We start from the raw sequence: 21,288 nt of genomic DNA, 5'->3' as shown, positions 1-21,288 counted from the left end.
ATAAAATACAACACAGTCTCCTTACAAATGAGAAGCCCTCATAATCAAAGTGTACGTCATGTTCCAGAAGTACCTTCCACATCCGGCTTTTAACATTTAAGACTAAAACCCAATCGGGGCAAACATTTTAGTCAGCGGTCATGAAGCGTACCGGAGGAAACAAAAATCATTTGGGCGCTACCGACCAGTTATATGGCAATCAGATGAATTCTTGCAACGAGAGTCTTGATAGTAATCTTGTTCATTATGCTCAACTCAATTTTAACAGCAGACACGTGTGTCTATTTTGAAGAGTTTTACAGCCCAGTTGAAGTCCCAACAAATAAACTGATAGAGGATTAGCATTAGTATGAAGAGTCAAGTTGCAGCTGTGTGGGCACTTCACTCATTAGTGGGGTTTTTTCTTTCTGTCTCGGGCAATTTCCTCAGTGTTTTCACTTCTGAAATTGCAATCTGCACAACTTTTGGTGTTTGTGAGTTGCCGTTCAACTGCACTTTCATTGAACATTTCTTCATTTCCCAGTGATCTCCATAATATGGTTGACTTGACTTTCTAATTTGCTTTGGGTTGAGCATGCAGTTTGTTTGTACTTATGCTCTTCCACTTTGGCTGGGTAGTTCGTAGTCATGTGCAATTTAAACTGTTGCGTAGAGTCAGGCAAATGAAGAGGAAGAACGCTAATGTTGAAAAGAACGCTAACGGCAAAGCGATGGTTTCCCTAATTATTTGTCGATGGATTTTGAATGAAACTACTCCAGCAGACACTCTGCATCGTATGATTTGAGCAGTTATTTGTCAGTTATTTGCTCAGTGTTCAGAGCTCAAGTTCAAGCCCTAAGGACACCAAAGGCGCGGTAACAACAACGGTTGGTGGAGGAAAGGCGGACTGATGCTGAAGTTGTCTTACTGCCGAATAGCACATTTGAATGTAAGAATGCCATGAATCAAATCACGGAGTCAAAGGAAATAACAGTGAGCCAAGTCAAAAAAATAAATAAATAAAAAGGAATCCACAGGTTTCAACCTACATTTGGTTGAAAAAAAAAACATGCTTTAAATTTTGATGAAGAATCATTGCGGGTCTGTTCGTCAAAGAAAAAAAATAAGCCTTCATAAATCAAACCCATCGGCCGGGGCACCACTGTCAAAGCCCGCCAAGAGCCAATTAGGCTCGTTTGTGATCCAAGTCGGGCTGATATTTCTTCATGTGCCGCTGACCATTTCATTTTTATTTTTATTTTTGATGAAAGCAGCATTTCTGCCGAAAAGGAAGTACTCTGCCAGAAAGCGCTAACATCAAATATCTGTCGACTGAGAGCATCTGCTCCGCTGTGGGCAGCTAATTAATGTTGGCAATAAATTTGCTCAGGTAAAAATGAAGTTTTATACTGTGGACAGGTATAAACAAATGCAGCCTGATTGTAGAAAACTGGAGCGAATCCATCGACAAACCATTGCATTTTTGAAAACTCATGTTTCATCCAGGTACAGTGGATTAGCGTGCTCTCCTCACAATTTTCGGTCTCGCCCACCTGTGGGGAACTTGCCTGTTACGCTTTTTTTTTTTTTGTTGCTGTTTTTCGGGTACTACCACTTCCACCCACACCCCAAGAAAATGTTCAATTCATTGAAGACACCGAATTCACCAGTGGTGTGAGTTTGAGCGTGACTGCTTGATTGTACAGATACACCTTGTGATTGGCTGGCGATGCACCCTGAGATAATCTCGCACTATTCAGATAAGCAACCCAAACGTGGCATTGCTTTTACAACACCTGTGCATGACTCATTCTCTCCCATATTGTATGTTGAGCCAGTAAAGTGAATAGTGTACTGAGGATAGCGTGTAGTGAGAAGGCCCTCTTCTACTCATTCAAGAGTGCAACCTTGGAAAGTAAGAAAAACATTTGACCCCTCCACCAGTTTGTCTGATGGACACAAAATCAAACAGGCTGGATGGATGCATGGCTTGGGGAGCCAACGATGAGTAGAAAGGAGCGTCAGCGCAGAGTGCCGATGCGTATGTGGAACTGGGAGTCGCGGCTTGGAATTGAAGCGGATTTACACGGGACAGGAGAAGAGAGCCAATCTTTTTTTCGTTAATGGATGCTACAGCTTCTTGTTGCTTTCAGGCTTAGCTTGTAGCAGACGTGTGCACATTGCAGCATGACGTCTTTGATCCACTGGTGAAAAGGACACTTTGCTTCGCTCCTCTTTCATCTATTACTGCTTCAAACAACAGAGTGAATGAAGGAAAAGTCGTTAAGGTGGCACGCCTGTCTGTTTTATGTTTTGTGTTGTATTATTTTGTCATTTTATATTAAGTGTTCTTTTGATGGTGGCGCGGGCACCCGCAGCGGCTCCTCTTGTTGTCTGTTTAAGAGGGAGGGAATTTCATCTGTGCTGTACACATACAGCACATTTGACAATAAAGTTGTACTTGACTTGAGGTGTCTCATGACAGGAGGCACCGAAAAGTGTCATGAACCTCTGTCTGGAAATCTATGTGAAGTCACCCATTTTGTTGTCCTCATTTCCATTAAATTCGTAGCCATTGTCAGGCTTTATTAAAAAAAATTCTGATTGTTGCCAAGTTTACTTAGCAGAAGTTTAATTACAATCACAAAAGTCCAACTCCAACAAAAACAATTTCTTGAGGTCACATGTTAACCAAACCTGTTGTTCCATTGATGGTCCTAAACGATTTATTTGCCATTTTTACTGAATTGGTCACAGCTGCCAGTGCTAACAGGAAATTTCTGAAAACCGTAGGCATCACAACCTCCTCAGAGGGCTTTATCGTGCAATATCAACCACAAGAGTTCAATTGCATTTTCTCTCCCTCTTCTAGAGTAGCATCTGAGCTCGATCCCATCTGACTTGGAGCTCAAGGAGGGCTAGCATACACCCTGAACTGGTCGCTAGTCAATCAAAGACAGAAGAAAAACTAAACATTTTTAATGAATGTTTTGAGTTACGTCAATGCATGCGTGCGGATCATGTTGACAGATACGGGGTCGTAATTTAATTTCAATCAAGAAGCTCAAATCTCCCCCAAAATTCATATGCTTGGCTCACAACCGTTAGCATTTTTGTGTACCGCAGTATAATAATAGCATGCCCTAAGTTATTCCTCCCAGCTGTGTAATTACAGCAAATCTATGCTGGGTGCTTGGAAGAATAATAAGCATAAATCAATAAAAACGTCAGATAGGAATGGATGAACTAACCACAAGTAATCACAAAACAAAAAAAACGTGGATGCTAGCGGGTGATTTTCGAGCCACAATTTGTTGCTGCCTCCCTCAAGTCAAGAGGCAACCCTCCTCTATTAAAAATGCCACAACTTGTAAGCCTTTGCTGCAACTGATGCGCCCAATAAAGAATGTTGTCCGTATGACTCGGGGTCAGTCTCAAATTTTGTTTTGTTTTATTTATTTTTTTCTGGCCAGCATCACAAAGGCAACGCTAATGAAAAAGACCAGGCACCTTTTTCTTTCTTTTTAAAATGTTTTCATTTATATTTTTACAATGTCCCAGATTGTTGTGGGACAAAAAAAGCAGTCTTATGTATTTGCTAGAGCACAGTATAAGGGATGAACCCAGTGAATGAAGAGATGAGGCCCGATCTGCTTTAAATATAGCAACAGTGTCCTTTGGCGGTCGCTTTGGAAAGACTCAGCGTATTCTGGTCAGTTGTGTTTGCCCATTCGGCCTTGCGGGCCCGAAGCCAACGTGAGTGGCAGCGGATATTAAGGTCAGACGGCAGCGTGATCTAAAGAGAATATGGCTGAAGCTTTACACATCCAATCCCACTGCCCCCGCACTCTACCCTCTGATTTACTTTCGATTCAGCCGAATTCAGTCGTTTGGGAACACTTGGTCACTTAAAAACCCAACAGTGCATAAATGTTGCAAGCCCCTGCCTTGGGATAACCGCACACCTCTAAAAGCTGAAAATAAGCAGAGTGCAGCCATTCTGCATGAATTTCAAAATGCGCTGGACAACAAGGGCAGGAATGTTTACTTTGACGCATCGGAGCATTGGCATCATTTGGGAATCGACACAGCCTTGGACTGCGGAAGATGCGTTTGATAAACATTTTGTTGTTTCTTGCATTGCCGAATATTGTTGCTGTTGCATCACTTTTACCGAATATATGCGAGTAAGCATTATTGGCAACTTTGCAGCGCTCATTTGACCCTTTCTCAACCTAATTAACTCATCTATGCTTTTAAATGATATTAAATATTGCCTATCAGTGAAGTTTTTGTTGCATTTTTTTTAACCAAGATTTTAAAACATTGACACTCGAGGCTGACCTCCATTCTGTTGGCAGCTTATTCCATTTGCATAAACAAAGTGCACAAAAGTCCACATTTCCTCACAAGCTAGCCATGATCCAAAATAGCTCGCTCACTTGTTGTACTTTTGCGGTCGAATTGACAGAGAAGAGGATATCTTGTGATTTTCCGACATCTGTCTGCTACCGTAGCGCCAAAAGTATTGCAATTTACTCATGCGATGATAATTTTTGCTGATGTATTCAGTGAATTAAATGGCTTTTAGGGAGTAAGATTAAAGATGGCAGTGATGAACTGTTTCCTGGATGAGTAGTCATTTTCTCTGCACCTGCTTTTAAATTCATCCGTAATAAAACTGTATTTGGAACGCGGGTCACTGGCGGGCCAAGTTTGGTCCTTTTTACGTCATGTCAAGTTTCCCCCAGCATGTAGTGTAGTGTTTTAATCCAAACAACAAACACCCACTACAGTACACATTTCCGAAGTTATCTATGCGAGGCACGGACGTCGTAGCCTCAGGCTGCACGCAGCGACTTGACTGAAGAAGTCTGTTCCTCCTTTTTATCTGCACGGCCCCAAATTTGAACCCGCCGCTACCTGTACTTTTACTTATCTGAAGCCAGATTGGCTCCATACGCCATACTAATCACTGAGTAATGATGATGATGAGGATAATGATAACATCACCATAGAGAGATCCATCATGAAATGAGCAAATGTCATTTCTCCAGGTGCATGTTAAACCTCGTATTCATATCGGTATCGCAATATTCATAATCACAACAATAATTGCGTCTTATTCCACTATCGTCCTAATGCAACACTGGCGTTACTTTGGAGAATTTCCAACAACATCGTGCAACAGCAAGCGTCTAGCGTGAGCCGGTGACTTGAGTTATATCACGAGACAACACAAGAGCCACCGGGGGCCTACTCACTGAATGACAGTGAAGATGCCGAGTTCGTTGTCGTCCGTGTTCATTGTTGCTGACAGGTTCTCGGCGCGGGTGCTCCTTCCCAGCGTTTCCCGTCAAGGCATTTAGAACCCCACCCCCCTCTCCCCTCGGCACATTGAAACACTCTCTGCCGCACTCCCGCTTCCGACTCAGCAAAGTTTGCCCTCTTGCTTTTATTTGGACTTTTCCTTTCTTGTCTGACTGAGCCCCGATCCCTTGTGATTGCGCACAGTGGCCCCGTCCGAGCGACTGGCCCCGTGCCCCCCGGGGAGGAGAGCGAGCTAACATCACATTCCAGGCCAGTGCATCAGAAAACAGAGGGATCAATGGCGAACAGCTGGACTCCAATGGGGCGTCGCTTCGCTGCCTAGATGAGCATATTGTTTGGGCAAAATTCACCTGCGCTCCACTAGGCCGCCGACAGGGAAGTGACGCACTTTAGTGGAGGAACGACCGCAAAGGCGTTATTTACGTTCTTTCTGCACAGCGATTCGCAATAGATGACAGAAGAATCCGATCCCGGTATGGGGGGCTTTTAACGATGGCATGTGTTACAGGCAGGAGAGCTTAAAATTAAGGTGAAAACATAATCCAACTCTATCATTATCTGCCTGCCAACTGTCAACCTTAAACGAGCCAAGACTAATTCCTATATAAACCACCGAACTGGATTTTAACCTAACATTTATTTTATTATTTTTTTACCCCCATCCACATTTGATCGTTTTAACTCTACGTTTGAAGGCATTCTCCTCATGGTGTTTTAACATTGTTTCCTGTTTACACTGTTTTATTCCACGCAGTCGGCCATGCAGGATTGGCGGACACGGTCTTCCATTAGTTATTAACAAAGGCGCGCGTCTTTGCCGCTGCGAGCAAATGGAGTTGCTTGCGTAACACAGCCCCGACACGTTGACGCAGAAGCCTTTCAAGAGCTGAAAGTTCAGCTCGTAACTCCAAGAGGATGGCATTTTCTTTTGTTTTTTTTGTATGCTTGTGCAGAAATAATATAAGGGCATACACTGAAGAGAAATATGGACTAGTGAGAACCGTGGTGGTTGTTTTATGAGAAGGAAGTGGTCGATATGTGAGGGGGCGGGGCTTTTTCACAAGAACTTAATGAAAGTGATGATCTTTGAGAGTGTGTGAGAATTTAAATTTTCTCATTTTAGTGGTAACACTACTAAAGGTAAATATTACATCACTTTATTTTACGTTTTTAATGTCATTTTAGAACAATCTTAATTTTGAGAGGAAAACGAGGCCTACTTTTACAAGACCCATCATATTTTTGGGTGGAGTAAGAATGTCACATTTTGAAATAATCATAATCTTGTGAGAGGAAAAGCATTTTAATTTCATGTGATGAAGTTGGAGAATTGCAATCATGATATCATAATTGTATGAGATATATTCCTCTTTTTTTTTTACAACAGTCATTACATTATTGAAGTTGGGATATGATTACAATAAAAATGTTGTCCCCCAAACGTCACAATTTTCCAAACATCAAACCATGATATGAGAATTAGGTCAGTAAAAAGTCCTTCTTTTACGAGGCTAATCTCATAATATTATAAGAGTTCAATCAAAATATTGCACTTTTTCATATCACAAGAAAAATGTGTAATTTTCCAGAAAAAGTTAATAATATAACCACTTCAAAAAAAGAAGAGGTTGTATTAAATTCCTCATTTTGGATGAAATAATTGTTATGATTATTTCTGCATGCAATTTCACAATTTACTCCTTGGACGTATCACACGTGATTACGGTTCCATGAATTGCAACCGTTTTCACAGTTCACGTGCTATTTATGCAGTAGTCGCGCGTGAGCATATGGTCAAAAGTGTAAACCAGACAAAAGCAGACCTTTTCCTGTGAGCAAAATCCATCACATGAATCCATCCAATCACGGGGCCCGGCACCCGCCTCAGGGCCACTACACACTGCATCAGTGGCCTGCTTTTTTGTGACATACAGGTCACAGCATTCGGAGAAAGAACAGAGGCTGCGCACTCGTTCTTGTGCCAATTGTACATGACTAAGAACCGCATTTAACATGTTGTCTCGGGGTCATCACGGCGACAGTTGAAAATGAGGATAATAAGGCCGGCGCGTGTGTTATGAGACTCGTCTGCTTTAATGGGCTGCTTGTTGTGTATGGCGGGCGGGTGGCTCGTTCGTTTTTCTTCGCGACAATGTCATGCTGCAAGCCCTCTTGGCAAAATTCTCTAATGGCTTGAGTGACGGCGGTGCTGAGGTGAAATTAATTTATAGTGTATAGTCGTGCCTCCAAATTCGAAATGTCAAACCATTCGGAAACATACCACATTTTTGTGAAAAATAGACCTAAATAAGTACTTTCACGAGATGTCAGTGTATCATTTTGGTCTAAAAGAGTAGCACATCAAGTATTTTGGTTTCTTTAGCTGCAAAAGTGCCCAAGTGATGGCAAAGAAGAATAAGTGCAATGGGAACTATATGACAAAAAAATGGAAATTATTACACTGAGTGAGTAGTTGGGGCTGGACAATATGCCCTTAAAATAAAATCTCAGATTTTTTTTTCCTACTAAAAAAATACGATTTCCAGTTTGAATAAATTTTAATCCAAGTTTTGCTTTTTGTTTTGATCCCTTTTGGAGATTCACGGCTCACCTGCTTTCTGACTTTGGTCTCATGACTTTCACAATACAAGCCCGAGAGCACTTTGACGTCAAGTTTAGTCAACAGAAGGTGGGGCGGGGTGCTGAAGAAAACAACTGTCTACCCCAATATGGACGAAAACCGGTTGCCTAATCTTAATGCTTATTCCGTGAGCGCAATATTAATCTGAATACAGCGTTTAGACTAGTAGGGGCACACATATTCTCGCTCAGAGCATTTTTGACTCGAGTTCCCCTTTCAGGATATACTTTGGAAAGGGAACTGTGTTCAGTGTTCAGTGTAAAAAGATTTACCTCCAAGGCAAATAACTAAATATAGAGAGAGTGATTAACTTATTTTTCTTTTCTTTTATGGACTACCATGAGGAAACCTCTCCCTCGCTTCCGTAAATGCGACACTGTCATCTCACGTCATCAAACTGTGAGTAAATTCATTTCATATACTTGCATTTTATACCACTAGGTCGCTGATGATTATTTTCATTATCATGTTGCTTTACTATGCCTCGATTAACTTATTTTTACACTTGTATGACATGCTAACTCCACACCTGGAAACTCATAGCTGAATTTTGCCGTGCCAACCCTTCGGCTACCGTGCTGCTTTGGTTTTGTATTTTATTGAACAGTGGTTGTCTTACTTTTTGACTGTCGATATATTGCTCCAAATATTTCCTGTACAGTCGCTTAACCTGACACGATTGCAACGTTTCATTTTACTGTGAATACAGGAGCTTTAACAGCATCCTGGAACAGATGCTAAAGGTTCCGCTGTTAAATCCTTGCAAATAGACCCGTGCTGTAAACAGATAAAGCAAACAAACAAACAAAAGGTGCTGATTAATTCCACTTGTGTGCTGGTGGGGCGGTGAAGTGCCACACAAAAGTATTTTCAGACTATCAGCAAAGATTTGAGCAGTGAAAAGACAGGGGGTTTTTTTCTCTCGCTTTCATTATTTTATGATGTACAGCGAGCAGCAGATGCACTGATTTGCATAAAATGATGAGCGCGGTAGCAGAAAAAAAACCCTCATCTTAATAAAGAGAGTGTTTCTGTTTGGCCCTCACTTAAAGGTTGCGGTCGTGTTCGAAAAAGCTGGGATGTGATTTGCATTATTTGGGGACTGCACATATCTTTTTTTTTTTTTTGTGGGCAAACAAAGTATGCCGAATAGGTCATTAATCATTGCTTAATGAGTTAGTAATCAATTAACAGATTGCAACAAAGACTACAGTGTTTGCCCCTTAAATCAAAGGTTGGCACTTATTTCAGCAGGCATCAAAACAACCCTTGAATAGCTGGAAAAATATGCTCGATCCGTAGACTGGAAATGCACAGGAGGCGGTCAATTTCAGTCAATGAGATCACAGGATATCACATTCCTCAAATCAGTGTCAACACGGCTGCACAGGCCCCTCCCCTTTGCTGCTGCCCCCTGGGAAGATAGGATTCACAGCGTCCAACCATTAGCTGTAATGTAGGAGAAAAAAATCAATGTGCCCGTGTAAAGCTTGCGAAGGTCATCGGGCCAACGCTCAAACTCAGACGCCGCGCGCCGCTTCAGGCCGGGCTCCGAGTCAAGCTTGATTTGTAATGTCACGGATTAGTTGATCAAAATGGAAAGTAGCCATTAAACAGTCCAAAATAGGTCAGTTTGCAAACACTGGCCTCTTTTCAACACAAAATTGGTGCATCAGAGTTGTTATTCATTCGCTTTTGACTCAAAGCCCCGTGAAATGGGATATCTTTGCAACTTTCACACAGTAACATGGCATTCCGCAGTTGAATTTGTAGATCTGGTGCGACGTATGAAATGCTTCTGACAACTGCTCAACACAACAGGCAATGTGAACAGGACCACGATTTTTTTTTTTCAAATCAGACCCAAGCTTCTTTCATATGTGGATATAAATCGAATTTGCATGCAATGTCACTGCTCTCTGGATGCTCAGGTCGCAATCATCCGACCCACACGTCAATTTTTTGTCTGCATTCTACATAAAGTATGGGGGGTGGGTGATTTTGGGCACCTGCGTGTCACTTCACGGATGCGTTCCATTAACATTCGAAGACACATTGTTCCTCAATAATATTAAAACTTTGAGTGAGATACATTTATAACATTATTTCTTGCACTTAATGTTGGTCTACTGTTTAGCAGTTTTGTGCATCCTTGAATGGTCATTTTTGTGCAAGACAACCGATTGCGCCGGGAAAAAATAACAGTATCTAGTTATTTTGATCCATCCATCGATCCATTTTCTGATCCGCTTTATCCTCACAAGAAGATTGTGCTGCTCTTTCGACTTCACTTAGACATATTTGTGTAGATGGTCACAGCTCATCAAAGCTGCAGTATTGTTATTTATTCTTTGCAAAGGATAAAAAAAAATGTATATTGTATGCCTGTGACTACTGTTAACTATCTGTCTATATACGTTGCTCCACCATTTGTGTACTAATATCAGTCACTGCAAAGGGTTATAACATCGCATCACTGATGATATTCATTAACTCTTAAATGACATTGTGCATTGTTCGTATAAAGTTAAGCGGACTAAGGCAAAGCTATGTGCTTACCTTACATATACAATTCTCTTAGTTTACGTTAAGTTTGACATCAACTGGAACTGGTAAAAATCAACAAAGTATTCACAATGCCAAATGGTGTCATTGATTGAAAACTTTTGGACAAGCTTTTGGACTAACCTTAAAAGGTGGAAAAGAGCAGAATCGACCATCTTAAGGGTTTTACTTTGATTTGGCATATAGGTTCTTACAAGTAAGACAATAATTTGACCCCCAAATATGAATCATCCAACGTACCTCCGCGTCTCCAGGTTGTTGTCCAGTATGCCATTTTGGTCATTTGCATCTCCATTAACATCCATGTCTTCTGCTCATACAGATATGAACAACTGCAGCTATTGCACAAGAAGGCTACCACTCTCTGTGTGTGTGCTTGATGTGCAAAGGGAGGGGTAGAGGCCTCCTTGAAACATTGATAGCCTGGAGTAAATTCTATCAGCGGCAAGGGGATATGGAGAAAAATGAGAAATCAATACTTTGCGGCCACCGAGCTCACTTGAAACACAAGATGGCGTGGCGCTGCACTGACGCATGCACTGCTGCTTCAAAAGGGGTTTCATCAAGTGTTTGTCTGGCAATGAGATTGCATTTTCCTCCCTCCATTACTCAACCCCATTATTGGGTATGTGATGTGATAGGAAATATAAGAGATGGCGGGGGGAGAAGAAATGATGTAAAATAGCTCCACTCGACTGAATATGGCCGTGCAACGTGTTCACACATCTGCTGGAGGACGAACACTCTTCTTTCTGAATTCCAAACAGTACCATCTGCTGGAAATGCGGTGTCGGTGTCAGTGATGACGCTTTTGAATTGTGTAGGTATTCTTCAAAAGGTCAAAAATGGATGCCAACAGAGACGAATGCAACGTTCCACAAAGCCATTTGCTTACATTCTCTCTGTGGTACTTTGTGTGTTCATTTTGCAACGCTTGTTTGTGATGGTTCACTGCACTTTGATGCCATGCTTGGCTGCTTGCCCTAAGTCTGTGCTTAATTTAGCGCCTTAATTTAGCGCATACACAAGTGGCCTATACATAACACCGCATGTGATCTGCAACTCAAAAGGCAACTTTTTTTCTTTTTCTTTTTTACCCTGGCAAAGAAATTTAATCCATCCATCCATTATCCGAGCCACTTTATCCTCACAAGGGTCACAGGCGCGAGGATAAGCGTCTCGCATATTGGTTGAATGAGTGGATACATACAAATTGATGAATAGATTAATAATTCATGATCGTGAGAGAAAATATCAAATATAAATCAATTATCAACACACCGTATGTTTAAAAAAAATAGAGATATTTAAGAAGTGAAATACAAACACATTTTAAAAGAATGCCCATTAATTATTCAAAATGATATACAAAGTGTGTAAAAAAGGTCCCCGTGCCAAACCCAAACGACAAAGAGTTTTCCCACTTAATGTGGTTCAGATGATCAACAACAATAGTTTTGTGCCAAGACAAATTGTGGCTGCTTCACAATGGCAACACACCTGCTCACAACGCTCTGAGCACCGGACAGTTCCTTGCCTACCGAGAAGAACCTTGCCCCGCTCAAGGAACTTTCCAATTCACTCAACATAGCACCTTGTTTTTCGTTTTTTCCCCACCTCTTTCCCAATTTCATTTCAACATTAAGACGACAGGAGAATCCTTGCAGGATTACATGAAATATTTTGGATTGTGGTTTGGATGTTTCGGGATGCTGGTCCTGGAACATTTCTGACACACTCTTTTTTTTTGTAACTAGCATCTTTATTATTTCAACCATACATAGGACCATACAAATCTGAACATATGAATAACAGAGGACGTCGTACATTTCCACCCGTGTTTAGTTTCCACAATAACGTCCATGTATGGCTGTGACGGCCCTTTAACATAGGAAACAACAAATGATGTACAAACATATTTGGGGAAAAAGAAAAAAAAGAAAAAGAAAGAAAACAACACACATACAAATAAAAGTAGCAGAATATTGTGATCAACAGTGACAAGTGTCCCTTTTGTTGGATTTATATCCGTAATCTATAGTGACCTCTCCCGATTTGTGGTGTCATTCCCTCATTCATTTGTTTTTGTACTCCTCCCATTTTTCCCATCTCGTTTTAAACTTCCCTACTTGGACCCTTAATATGTATATGAATCTTTCCAACTCAAATATTTCTCCCACTATTTCCAGCCATAGGTTCTTTGTTGGCTGGTCAGTTTTAAACCATGTTCTTGTTATGGCTTTCTTGCTGGCACTGACACACTCTTTTATAAAAAAAATTTGGGGGGTCCGACTTTTGGGCCACCACCTGTCAGCCGATTGGACTTCACAATTCATGTACTGAACCGTATTGACTTTCAAGATAGTGTATTAGCACCATCTAGTGGTATTATTCCTTTAACCCATTTTCAAAAGAAACTGCTGTGATGACAAAAAAAAAAAGAGCGAGAATTCAACAGCGTGTGACACACAACCACCCAGACAAAACGACCTTAATATGACAAGCTATAAAAGCATAGTCATGTTGTTTTCATTTTATTTCCACTGCACAATGTTTGGCATTAGATGTTGCCAGTTAAAAAAGGGAGACACAGCCTCCCGGATACATAAAAATACAAAGATTCTTCCTAATACACTCATTAGGAAGAATCCAAAAGCAGGCTGCCAACAATGTTACATTATCCTTCATGATACTGGAGTCCAACTGTTATGACAAGCAGAAAACCTCATTATATTATTGGGGGTTATCATTCTTATTATTATTTATGTCCTTTCTTTGTATTCCTAATAGCAGCAGTCAGAGCTGCACTTATCCCTCTTGATAAGTGACACAGTGGGAAGTGCAGTGAGAATCTGCTGCGAGTCCTCAACATGGCCACCGCCAAATAAGTGGATCAAACACAAAGCCGACCTCTTATCACCACTTCCCCTGTCTGTTTGGTGGACCCGCGTGTATCTGATGGACCCTTATCGCGGCCATACAGCGTCGGTTCACATGTCACGTTATCACACAGGTCCTTTCCCCGAGGCTCCCACAGGAAGACTGTGTTCCCTGGGCATCGCATGCCAGGGATCTGGAGCGCCCTGCAAACCACAGGGAATGTGGGGGAGAGAGAGAGAAAAAAAAATTCAGTGCAGCCCAAAGAGGAGTGGGAATGTATACCAGTGGAAGTCTGTCTAACATTCCTGTCATGCTGAGTGGCTAATAACACTCAAGGCATGTCGAGACCTAATTGGGAGAAAGTCAAACTGCGAAATTCACATACTGCTGATGAAGTACAGCACTTACAGTACCGATGGGTTCATTTCATGAAAAACAGTATTTCCAAGTCAAATCAACACAAATATTGCAATCTGAACCGGAACTGTTATTCTCTTGGCACACAGTGTTTGTATCCAAATAAGTATGGAATAATGGTTTTAGTATTTTAAATCATCTGGGTGAAACCTTGGTTTCTGAAACAATTTTCCTGTAGAAAAAGAAAAAAACCAGTGATAAGCAAACACTGATACCAGAAATTAATAATTCGGTACTAGGCCCCTGCGATTGGCTTCGCAACTGGTTGAGGGACTACCCCGTATACTGCCCGAAGACAGCTGGGATAGGCTCCAGCATGCCCGCAACCGTTGTGAGGATAAGCGGTTCAGAAAATGGAAGGCTGGATGCCATGAGGCCCTCGGTATCGGGTGCTCTTGGTGACTGCCGATACCAGTCACCGATACTTACTTAAGGCAAAAAAAGTCTGACATCAAGTAAGTCCTCCTCAGCAGTAGTTGTCTTATATTGCGGTAATGTGACACATCAGAGAATCATCTGAGTCAGAAAGAAAGGTCTTTGTTCATGATGGGTGAGTACTCAAAGAGTGAATACCCGTACTGCTATAGGTCTGAACAAAAGTGGTAGCGAACATCCCCAGGAAAAAATGGCAACAGCAATACCTTGGTCTTGTGATTAGCATGTCTTATTTGTACATATTTAACACCATAAACCTACACTGAATGTAAACTTGTCACGTTTTAAAAGAAGTTGACTCATATTAAGACAATAAATCTCTTTCCCTTTATGTTGTGATGTCCGTCACACGCTTCTTTCATGTAATGTGTATAGAGCAAGCCCACCATACACACAATCACTCAACAGAAAGCAACTACTGTAAAATGGACCATCACAAAAAAATGACCATCCAGCAGCAACAATGAATGAGCACCGCACATGGACCGGTGCGGAAAATTTGCAACCATGTATTATGTTTTGAGGCTGCACATATGATGTGATGTAATCTATTTTTTTTTAATTTTTTGAACCACAAAAATATGGCATATTTATCAATGAAGAAAGGGATTGTCATGAAATCTTTTTTAAAAAAAAGGGAGGATATATTTGAAAGGCTGTTCGCAAAGATTGACTATACAAAGGTGTGTTTAATCGACAGAGACTCTCTACACTTTGCTTTCTCGTCACAGGTACATGTGAAATTATGATTTCATTTGTAGTTCATTTTAGTGTCTGGTGCCACTAAAAGTTGATCAAGTGACTAATTTACATAAAAGAAAGCATGTAATGCCTAAAAGCACCCTGTTTGGCAGCCAATGCTAAAGCTATTGATGTAAGAACCTGTGAAGTGAATTTGATTATTTTCAAGAGCACTCATGTAAAATGTCTCAATTTTTATGCACTGTTTTTGTTGCCATTAATATATTGGTCCAAACAAACCAAACTTTAGTTGCACTAGACATTTAAAATGAACAGGAAACTAAAGAGACAAGGGGAGTCTCATATTTTGTTTTCCATGGCTTTATAGTCATTATTGCAAAACACCACACAAAGAATGTATTGTCACCATTGGGCGGAAACCTCGTATGTCCAAATTTGGTCGATTAAATTTTTTTTTCTCAAATTGATACAAAGAAAGGGGAGCATTTAACTAATGCTGATATGCTTTTGCTTTCATGCTCAATGGAATGAGAATATTAATTGTCATGTTTAATAAATGTTTTCCTTCCCAAAATGTGTGTTGAAACTCCAAATTGTTTGACTTCTGAATCTGTCCAATGTGGTACTCAATGAGAAAAACCACTCACAACTTTGAATTTACTTTTAAATTCCAAATATTTGGATTTTATCTTGAAAAACAGTTTTTTTTTGTGCAAAACATTTCGTTCGCATCATTATTGAAGTGATGCATTTTCTCCTGCATTTAAGCGCAGTGTTAATGTCCCAAGTGCATGGATAATGTTACAGTGGCTCACGATCCTTTTTTTAGGTGGTACTTAGTGTCAAAACTGGGCTGCACTACTGTATATGGACAAGTGGTCAATACACATACAGCAAGGGCTTTGCAATTCGGAATACTTGTGTAGTTGGTGCCAGCTTTTGCAATTTGTCATTGCACTTTGTCAGGGTAAATAATTGGGATGAAATGACGGATGAGCTTTGTTTATCTGCAAATCTTTAGGGGGGGGAGGAAAAAAGTTCCGCCTCAGGTCCTGAGTCAGACTCTGTGGGGGTGTGTGTGTGAGTGCATGTGCAGAGGAGGGGGACTCTTTCGTAATCCCATGCAGGCTGATGAGTGGTTGATCGTCTCTTCGGGCTCCGTTTGGACTTGTGGCTGAGATGAAGCCCACGTCTTCTGTGCTGTTGCTGGCTTGGTGATTGTTTAAGACCAACATGTCAGCTCAGGGACTCCTGAGCAGTGTTTTCTCCTGCTCCATCAGCCCCAGGACCATCTCCAAACGTGGACTGAGGCAGACCAGGAGCCTGGACCCGGCACTGATGAGGCACTATGGAGCGGAGAGCACATCCTACCAGGTCAGACACCTCACTCAAGCTATAACTTGAACTTTTTTGTTAAACTAATGGAATTATATGTTTCTGTTCATGCTGCATGAATAGAAAACAGGTTGAAAACAAATGACTGATTTGGAATTCCACAAGTGATGGGGGAAGTCCCTCAGGGACCACAAACGAGGCTTCTTATAATCTTCAGAGGGGATGAATAGAATACAATTAGGGTTTTGTTGGATAATTGAATGTATTAGTTAAATTATGATATGGAAGCATGTTGTACATTTGTATTTACACTAGGCAACTTGACATGAATAATAATATTACAGTATATCAGTTCATTCATCGCTAGCAAGAATAGGTTGTAGCATTGTATGTCTTCAAAAGTTAGCGTGGCCAGCACGATTGTATGTATCCAAGCTGCACATTTATTGGCGCACAGCAGCAAGAATAGTCAACAACATTGTACTGTATGCAGCAAACAAGTGTCCATGATTCACTGTAGTCTTTATTTACACCGTACTGGGATAAACACCATCATTTTGTTAACTCAGCAGTGGAGCGACAACTTTATGAATTAAGGGAGAGGAGATACACGGAACTGAATATGAACAGCAGTAAGAATAGTCAGCAGCATTATATGTGGCAAAAAAAAAACTACAGCAAATCAATAAATGTGGTTGGAATTAAAAACATATAAACAATAAACAGCACTTTGCACACACACAGATGCACTATTAAAAACACAACTTGTATTTTGGGGGGATAAAACTAATTTAAGTTGGAACAACTTTAAAATACACATGATTGATCTTTATGGGAACAATATTGGTTAGCACAACAAAGCAAGCTAATTGTTTCCTCCAGAGTGATTTGCTGAGCTGTTTTTACTTATATTTTGAAGTTGGGGAGCAAAACAAGGGACAGCAGTTCTGAAAACTCTTATTCATTAAAACACTTTGTTTAAGTGCCCAACTTAAAACTTTATCAAAGGCTGTTAGTTCACCCAAGTTTTTGTTGTTGTTGTTGTTTTCACAGTGCATGAACGCAAACAAGATTTGGCCGTAGCATGGTACGTGATGACTTATCACGGATAATGCAACCAGTAATAACTATCAGCAGTGGGGAATTCATATCATATAAAGAGTATAAAAAGCACTACATGTCCCATGAAAAAAGATTTTTTTCCCAGTCAAGGCATTGCAACATGTCTGCATTTTCACAATAGAGCAGACCTGGTTTACGTCAGGAGAGACGGATTCAAACCATGTGTTGAGGGTGTTTGTCAAAAAGGGGTGTGACAGCATGGGAACACGCTGACACATTTTGCAACTATTTAGCTGGATGTAACTCAGAACGGCCTTCTCATGTCAAAATCATTTCTGACAAAAAAAAAGTTAACCCTTTGATTGCTGATTTCTTTGTTTACACGCACATAAAAAGGAAGGACTGTACTTTAATTGGCAGTTGCATAAACAACTTCAGTTCAACATTGTATATGATATTATAGTGTCAGAATAATACACTACTTTTGTTCTTGCTCTGTATTTTTTTTTTAACCGCAACGGAAATGGGTGGGAAAAACACTAAACAACAAACTTTGATTTATAATCCGGCGCAATGGACACAAGCGCCTCTTTTCATTAGAGCTAAATCTGCTGTGGCAGTAACACGCATATAATTTAAGACTGTTTGTTCGGCACAGCCAGTCCTCATGGTAACACTGTTTATTTTGTGCAATGGAACCTTGACATTATAAATAGGCTTGTAATGAAAACCAGATATCTGGACCATCTTATAATCGTCAGCAAGAGGGACAGAGTCGGTGCGCTTACGTAATCCTAATGAAATGGATGAATACTACAGAAAACGTCTTATAGATGTTCTCAACGACAGTTTGGTTTTCACTCATTTTCCATATCGCTGATACTCACTAGGTTCAAGTTGGAGCCTTTCCCAGATGACTTTGGCCAAGACACCTGGACTGGTTGCAAGCCAAGCCGGGCACACACACAAAAAAAAAAAATCATTCAACATTCGCGGACAAATTAGTCTCTTCAATTGACTGAACATGTACATTTTTGGAAGAAAACTCAGGGAAGCACAGAGGGAACATGCTACACAGGAAACCCCCGAACTTCAAAAACATGAGGCCGACATTGTAAATAATATAAAGTGCATTTTAAAGTAATGTTTTTACATTCTTATCAAGCATATAAAATATGTGTACACTTGTTTTTATTAATGTGCCCCACGAGTAGTTAATGACCAGTTTTGGATGTTAAAGTTAGCAGTGAAAGTCTCTAGCTCACCTATGACCTCAGTGAGTACAAACGTAATGCAAAAAGAAGTTACGTTACCAAAAAGATTGCCAGTACTGTTCTGGGAGATGATGATTCTGATAACTGACTCTGGAACTGAATCATTTAATTTCCATGGGAAGATTGTTTGAACAAGTTGGATGTCTTTTTTGAACTCCAAAAGAATAACATAGTTTGAATTTAGGCCATACCATGTGATGTGTCATGCCACTGTCATGTTGCTGTGTGACTAAAAGGAGGATTTCATAGGCAAAGTGTCAGAGAAATGCATTGCACCCATGTAATGGATGGTCTTGTGCTTACTAGCTGGAGGGTTCAGTCGCCTGAGCTAGAACAAAAGAAGAGTCATCTGGTTTATATGAGAACAGCCCTAGCTTCCCGTAGTGGGCCAGTACGTCTTGATCCGTGGCTTCGCTTTCCTGCAGGACCATATTTCTTCCCACGGTCGACTGCCCTTTTTTTTTTGCATGGCGCGGAATTAAGCCTCCAATTTACCAATGCATTGCTATGGCAACTACTCCTGAGGCAGAGGGTGAATGGATACATGTAAGTACAGAGGTCATAATCAGGTCATTCAAATCTTGCGTTTGTTCCCAAGAGCTTATTATCTGCAGCGTGTCAAGTCACAGGCCGTTAAAATGACAGCCGGGAACTGTATCCAGATCACAGTGTCTGCTTTGAAAGTGAGGGCATAACAGGGTTAACCTGCCAGTGGGTGCGTGTATTACCCGTCATGGATTTATTAGGATTTCACTGTACTCTTACAGTTTGCTCTCTGGGTAAGATCAAACGATTCACCTTTACAGAGGTATTGTGTATGTATTAGACCCACAATGACCAATACTCCATAAAACCTGGCTACATATGCTAAAGTGCTTACCCCAATGACATATATTTTTTTCAAACTTCAAGCAACAAAAACGAATTGTTAAATGTCTAAATTGGGCAATATTATTAGATTTTGATTCTCTCTCTCTCTCTCTCTCTCTCTCTCTCTCTCTCTCTCTCTCTCTCTCTCTCTCTCTCTCTCTCTCTTCCGGGTCTAACTCACGCTTGCTTCATCTCCATAGTAACCGGAGCGGAGGCTCATGGGAATTGATGCGTTTGCAGCCCCGCCAATCCACGGATGAAGTAAAGGTTCACTGTGAAAAAAATAATCAGAACGATGAAAACGCGTTAATTAAGATTTGACAGTAAATTGAGTCGCTAGATTTATTCCGCTTAAGTCTCGTTTTAAATTATTATTATCACTCTTTTGTTAAAGTCCTCCTGCGATGGAGCTCTCAAATCGGTCAGTGAACGTACCGCACTTCCCCTGTCAAGAGTTTGGACCATTACTGAGAACAGGATGACTCCGCTACGTATTGTGGTGGGAAGTTTAGTTTTAAGTCATGAGGTGTCAAAATGATTCATGAAAACGTTGCAGGCTGGAGTCGTCGAAATGGGGGAACGTCGTTTGAAACGAAGCGCTACGTATCATGTAAGTCTCTAATGTTTGTCTCAGTTATTTGCGCTTCTACAGTTTCTGTTCTGTTGGTACGGTGGAGTAAATGTAGAGTGCATCCAGGTACAGGTCAAAGTTCCAAAGTAATTAATTTAGTATTATTAATTATCTTTCTGGGGGGGGGGGGGTTCTAGAATGTCACGAAAGAGTTGTGTATTTGAGCTCCCAAGTGAATAATATTAATTCAGCATTTTTTTACTGAAAAAAAGAAAAGGAAACTATTTTTGTGAAAGAGTTAAAAACCACCCTAAATGAGATTTATATGCAGGGAAAAGGAAATCAAAGTCAAGCTCCATTGAATGGCTTCCTGAGCACTGGGGACCACTCACCACCCTTCTGAATGCAATTCAAGTGTGTTTCTTCAGTATTATCGCATGCTTCGATCTGTCCATATTGTATAAACTGCCTCCAAGCTTTCCTGTCATTGTGTTCCAAGAAAAGCTTTGCATCCCAACAAAGCCTTTTAATTGGGGTTAAGTGCTCTCTTTTAGACAAGGAAAGGTGCACCAGCTCGTGGTCAGTGGAATACAATTACCTGCACTGTCGTATGTTGGCTGCTGAGACACCATCTCAGTGAATCCCAATACATAGATAAATGTGTTTCAACGGATCATTGATGGAAGTTGGAAAGAATCAAGCTCCCATGAGTTTATTATTTTAGTTTACACAGCAAATGTCCAAAGCTCTATCTAGTGGATGCATTGTAGATTGCGTCTTATAATGCGGTGCGCCCAATGTATGAAAAAAATTACAAAATAGGCCAATCGTTAAGGGTGCGCCTCATAATCCAGTGCGCCTTTTAGTGTGGAAAATACGGTAAATATATATTCTAAACTTCACAAAGCACAGAGAGGAGTGTTGTGTTGTTAGAAACCCTGCCATATTTGAATTATTTAAAATATCCCCATGTGTATTAAATGAGACTTCATGTCAAGAAAAATCAAACTCTACGCTCATGTTTGCTGAATGCGCTGAAAACATGCCACACTCAACTTTCAATTGCTAATCTAATACTACGACAATGAAAAATGGAGACCACTGCCTTGAGTATTTTTCTGATGTGTACAAATAATGACATGGTTGCGCTGCGAAAATATATCTGCCCAAAGCTTTGGGTGTCTGGAAAATATCCCACTGGGCCGTCACGCTCTAAATTGGCCGC

The 21,288-nt window shown here is 40.7% G+C and overlaps 2 protein-coding genes across 8 annotated transcripts in view; one reads left to right on the top strand and one right to left on the bottom strand.

Annotated features, from left to right (window-relative positions):
- LOC147198117 (FERM and PDZ domain-containing protein 4-like) overlaps window positions 1–5,514 on the bottom strand; it is a 36,341-nt gene extending 30,827 nt beyond the window's left edge. The window contains exon 1 of the mRNA XM_086124427.1: window positions 5,245–5,514. Within this exon, the coding sequence (XP_085980553.1) occupies window positions 5,245–5,288 (44 nt within the window). The 5' untranslated portion in view covers window positions 5,289–5,514. The remainder of the gene's footprint in view (window positions 1–5,244) is intronic.
- Window positions 5,515–7,588: 2,074 nt separating this feature from the next.
- The window catches only part of LOC147198116 (rho GTPase-activating protein 6), a 31,683-nt gene continuing 17,983 nt past the window's right edge, over window positions 7,589–21,288 (top strand). For 2 of the 7 annotated variants that reach the window (XM_086124281.1, XM_086124279.1), the window contains exon 1: window positions 16,058–16,325. In XM_086124281.1, the coding sequence (XP_085980407.1) occupies window positions 16,185–16,325 (141 nt within the window). In that variant the 5' untranslated portion in view covers window positions 16,058–16,184. Of the gene's footprint in view, window positions 8,352–16,056; window positions 16,326–19,945; window positions 20,103–21,288 lie in introns of those variants that run through there. The other 5 variants (XM_086124275.1, XM_086124277.1, XM_086124280.1 and 2 more) reach the window with 4 other exon arrangements.

The sequence above is a fragment of the Hippocampus guttulatus genome, chromosome 11 (assembly GCF_054856545.1).
Source record: "Hippocampus guttulatus isolate MCC_2025c chromosome 11, RoL_Hgut_1.0, whole genome shotgun sequence".
Classification (NCBI taxonomy): Eukaryota; Metazoa; Chordata; class Actinopteri; order Syngnathiformes; family Syngnathidae; genus Hippocampus; species Hippocampus guttulatus.
This window is presented reverse-complemented; position numbering and strand designations above follow the sequence as displayed.